The following is a 5388-nucleotide window of genomic DNA, read 5'->3' as shown; positions in this document are numbered from 1 at the left end:
AAAATCTAAATGAATTGTTTCCTAATTGACAGCTGATTACCGTACCTTGTGCTGAGTTTTTTTTCATATATTCTTAATTTCAAAGCTGGTTACTTTGTTCATTTTGACTTGTTATCACTTTCATTGCATAGGCCACCAGAGATTATTATAATATTATGTTTGCAAAGTCTGAGCATATTTTTGTTGTTATAATTCAAAACAGCATTTTGTATCATGTTGAACTAACTTTTACATGAATGTATTTCCAGCTGCAGCCCTTGTCACCGCACTCAACAAATTCCTCTCTACAGGTATGTGTATAATGTTTTCATTTTACCTTAATAAATATTGAATGACATTTACTTTATATTGTATCATAACTGTGGACTATCAAAATGCATTTTTACTTTGGAAAGAATACAGAATAATACTTAATGCAGTTTTTGCACATTATAAAAAAAGTTGGATTTTAATAGATATGAGAGACTGCTCGTTTAGAGTAGTTATGTAGACCAAAATATATGCTTTTTGTTGCTCTAAGGAGAAAATATGTTTGCCATGCGAACTTCAATAAAGGATTTAGGTTAAGAATGTAAATCATGAAAATAATTTATACATCCTTATTTTCCACTACCTAGCCATACAAAATGTGAAGAAACAAGGAATGAGCCTGTGTTGGTAGTGAAGTAAAGCACTAGTGAATTATAACTTGTTTTTTCCTTTCACTTTCAGTGGATGCATTGGAGCAGAGAATCTGGTTGAACTTGACAACGCTAAAGAACCGTTCCATCCTTATACAGTGAAGCGGTCTGCCATTCCGAGACCCAGTGAAACAGCTCAGTGAGTAAAAGATTTTGTGTCTTGTCATCAGTAATTCATTATTTAGGATGTTGTGGGTTTACAACATGCTGCAGGCTATAATTGCAGGACAGAACAGAGCAATGAACAATGATTAAAGAATCTTAAGTTCATTAAGATAGCTCTTGGACCAAATATCGGAAAAACAGATATTCTCATCAAAGAATTTAGCTCTTTAGAAAAACGAAACCAGCCTTTAGTTCAAAGATTAAGTTTTAAGTAACTGGGGAGAGGAAGAGGAAGTTTTTGCCTATTATGACGGAGCACAATAGTTTCTCAGTCAGAAGAATTAGCTTTTGTATTAGCATTCTATCTAAAAGATTCTTATAGCAATATACCGGTGGCCTTAATTTGGAGATACACTCATTGAATAATTTAACGGATCCATCAGGAAAAATATTGTTCGTACTGGAAAGATGTAGCATCAAAAGAAATTGATGTTTCCTCTGAAAATATAAAACGCACTGTTAAAGAATGGTAGGGTTTCTCTAAATTTAATAATATAATATCCAATATGACTTTCCTTTTTTCAGCCGACCCAACATTCCGTTGTACAGTGGATGCACTCTGTGGCAGGGTTATTATGCTCCGGCCCATTCTAAGCCAGCTGATCGGGAGTACCTCCAACCAACAACGACAACTTTCCACAAGTAAGTACATTAAACACACTGGTTTGTCTTTCTGAATTAAATGGATGAATCATCCTTTAGTGTGTATAATGTTTGAAGTTTTGAGTTTTTTTCCACCAGTGATACAAGATAACTTTTTTATGAGATGTTATTTCCAAGGTAACAGTAATCTCCCATAATGGAAAATAGCCTCAAATACTCCCACCTCCCTCAGTGCAGACTTTGGGACTCAAAGCAAGCCACTTTCATAATTGTAAAATGTCTTGCTTTTAGAATAATTAGAGCTTTGGGAGGAGCCCTTAACAATACACTTTCTTTTTAAAAAATTGTTTTGCCCTTAATTATGCCAAGTTGATGCCTCATTGAACACAAACCTCATCTGTCTGTAGCAGTTATTCAACTTTTAAAAAATTGTTATTCAAGATTTTTTCCCTTTCTTTTCTTTCCCTTTTGTAGAATAAATCAAATAATTTCTGGAATTGTGAGACAGAGATCATAGTAGCTGAACAAAACACTTTTGATAAACTTGTCTAAAATTAACATCTGCACATATCAGAAAAATTTCTCGACAAAAACATCTGTTCAATTCTCATACAAATAAATGAGAATGAGCAAACATGTCTAGTTTGGCCAGATCTCTTGTAACTTCATCTGCCTTTTATCAATAAGCTAACTCAACAAAAACTGTGTCCTATTTCAAAACCATTAAGTTTTTATTTTATTGCCTTTTATGCATGTAACAGTGTGACCCACAAACAATGTTTACTACATTTTCCCTTGCAGATCCATTCCTGTGGAACAGACCCCTGTGGACCATAAGCGCAATGCTCAGATGTCTAAGATGATCACACTGGTTCCTCCGTGCAATCCTTTCAATTCCATGGAAAAGGAAGGAGTTCAAGTATAAGCAGAAGGTCAACGTACAGAATTAAACCTATCAGTGGAATATCCACAATTTGATCTGAGGCAGTGAAAGCCTTTCAAAGACATTGTCTCGTAACATTTGTATTTCTGTTTAGCTGTGTGCAATTCATTCTTTAGTGCCTTTGGAATTGTGTTTTTGTTTCGATATTTTACTAAATGTAAAGGTGTAAATGTGATGAATTGCTATACCATGCTGAATTTTTCCCACAAACTGTGTGCCATTGCAGCACGAATGTATGGGATTCCCTTGTCAAAGTTTAGCTGGGATTATATCAGCTTTACTTACATGCTAAGTTCCATGTTATTGTCTCTACAAGTGTCCCACAAAGTGCATTCTCACTTTATTTACAGTATTATTAGCTCCTTCGCTTTATCGAAAGCAATTGCACTCTATTCATTGTTGTCCATGGAATCTTCCTCCTCATTATAATCATCACTGTTCATCAGCATCATCATCTTCATCATTGTTATGGTCACTTTGGCCAATTTGTTATGTATTTATTTATTGATAAGTTCTACATAGTTTTAAAGCCTTCAAAGTGAATGTCCTGTTTCTATTTGAATTATATTTTTGTACAGTGGCATAGTAAAGAAAAACCAAGATATTTTCACACCTCTTTAGATAGTTTGACTTTTACTGTTGTACAGTTATGTGATGTGGTAAGATGAGGTCCTTTTGATTTTTTCAAGAGTGTGTGTGTTGATATTTCTGGATTTTACTGTTGTGTTTACAATCTATGTACATGAGTGGAAAGTTTTATGAGTCCCCTTTTCTTTTTGATGTGCTTTATTTGTTAACATGAAACAGATATGCTGAAACTTGTTTTCTGTAAAAAGATGTCCCACCGACTGTGATAACATTTACGCTTTTGATATCGCCCCCCCCCCAAAAAAATCCCAAAAATGAAGCCTTTAAAAAAGAAGACAAAAAATATATAGATGTATATTATTGTTATTTTGTGGAGAGGGTTAGACCTATTGGGTTCTTAATGCCTGCTGCTCTGATTTTTAAAACACAAGCAATAGAAAATATTGTATGGTAATACACACTGCCCTGTCTTCTAGGAAGTATATAATTATGTACCAAAAAAGGCAATGGAATATCGTAATAAGTGGTGTCTTTTTATATTACATTCTTTTTATTCTTTTCCTTTGAAACAAAAATGAGTTTTGAAGCTGTATGTAACAGCTGTTTATATGATGCCTTAAAAGAAAACATTTTAAAAAAGTAACAATATTGTTAGTCAAGATTTGTTGACTTTTATCAAACTCAGCAGTATTTACGTTTTGTAACCCAGAAGCCAACATACTCTTGTGCCTTTTTGTTTCATTTGTCTTATTATCTAGGTGCAGCATTTTGTTTTTTGTCTTTATTGTGCTGAGGGAATGTACATTATTTGACTGCACACAAACAGCATTAGTTTTTAATGTGTCAACATTTTGTAAACAGCATTATTTTAGTAAAACCATATCCTCATCTTTGAAACCATGAACATAATTTTAGTGGTTTACAATTTTTAATTCATAGTAAATTAAGTGAGTAACTGTTATTAGTATATAGAGTACAAAATTTCAATCATGTTATTATTATTTTATTTTCCTATAAAATACTTGTGTACGAAGAGAACTTAAGGGTGGATACTATTGCTTTGATGAAAGCGAGATCATTTTTCTCATTTATTCTCTTTTTATAAAAAAACAAGGTAAATAACCAGAATTCCATTCCTTTTATGTCCTTAATAAGATTACTCCTGATTAGAATTTTTTGCTGGAAAAATATAGATTAAGATTTTTAAGATTTTGTTGTGACAATTTGAATGATTAGAAAAAAAAGATTATTGAGGGAAGTTGTACAATTTTAAGACAAATTTTATGTATTCAAGATGCATTTGTGGCAAATTTGTGTATCTTCGTTGCTTGTTTGAAACAAAACATGTGTGGTCTTCGAAAAAAATGTTGAATTGTGAGAATTTATGTATAATATTCAAGACTTCATTTCTACCAGTCTAGAATACACTTTAGTGTATATTGTATGGTTTACTGCATTTATGGACAATCGAATGTCTTTGAGTCAATCATTCTTGTATTGCTCCAATTCCAATCATAGCTAGTGTTGCACAAGTTGTCTTCATAATAACTGCACAAAGTGACGTCCAATATGCACATGAATTATATACTGAAGTTGAGATAAAACCAGCTGCAGATCTGAGTAGAGCCTAGGAAGCCAGTGAAATGACTGGATAGAAAACATTCCTTGTCAAGAGATGCCGGCTGTTCAGATGTTCTAAGCCCGAAATTTTTAATTTTAAAAATTACGGTTTCTTAATCTGTGGCATGGGTTACATATGCTCGAGGAAGATTTAGTCGGAATTCAAATTTTGAGTGTTAAAAAAAAGCAAGAAAAGATACTTAATTTAGGTATCATTTTAAAAGAATGAAATAACATAGTTTTTTCTTTATCCTGTAAAATTTTGCTTTCTGGGCTTAGAACAGTTTAACAGCTTGCCAGTGATATATACTGCTATGTCTTTGGCTTGTGGAATCTTTATAGGTTTAAGAAAATATAAAAAGAAATTAAAGATTTCTTATAAAACCAGTTTCTGTTTGTCACATACTTTATTGTATGAATAGCATGTGATTTTTTAATCTCTTGAATTTTGGGCTTGACAGAAAGATTTGCTTTCAAATTTACCAAGGATACCTTCAGACCCTTAGTTCCACATGTCATGTGCATTGTTTTCCAGCATTTTGCTTTGTAGTCTCTAGTAAAACACTGACCTCGGATGATCACTGGTTTTCTTGATTACACTGTGAGATGCTTTTGAAAGGATGCAGAGAAAATAAATTCTTGTTCACACAATATTTGCTGAGTATAGATTTGTATGTCAAGTACAAACATTGGTGAGCCCCCAGGGCAGTGCCACTGACTGTAGTGTCTTTAGGCCATTCCCAAAGGGGGGACATTTCTCGTTCAAGCATAGTAGAATTGTAAATGGGC

At 33.2% G+C, this 5388-nt stretch overlaps 1 protein-coding gene across 1 annotated transcript in view; it reads left to right on the top strand.

The window, feature by feature from the left end:
- LOC101855297 (spermatogenesis-associated protein 48) overlaps positions 1-5250 on the top strand; it is a 13253-nt gene extending 8003 nt beyond the window's left edge. Inside the window, exons 7-9 of the mRNA XM_005109877.3 lie at positions 712-819; positions 1371-1487; positions 2250-5250. Coding sequence (XP_005109934.1) covers positions 712-819; positions 1371-1487; positions 2250-2373 — 349 coding nt within the window. The 3' untranslated portion in view covers positions 2374-5250. The remainder of the gene's footprint in view (positions 1-711; positions 820-1370; positions 1488-2249) is intronic.
- Positions 5251-5388: the final 138 nt, after the last annotated feature.

Source organism: Aplysia californica, unplaced genomic scaffold, assembly GCF_000002075.1.
Source record: "Aplysia californica isolate F4 #8 unplaced genomic scaffold, AplCal3.0 scaffold00825, whole genome shotgun sequence".
Taxonomy (NCBI): Eukaryota; Metazoa; Mollusca; class Gastropoda; order Aplysiida; family Aplysiidae; genus Aplysia; species Aplysia californica.
This window is presented reverse-complemented; position numbering and strand designations above follow the sequence as displayed.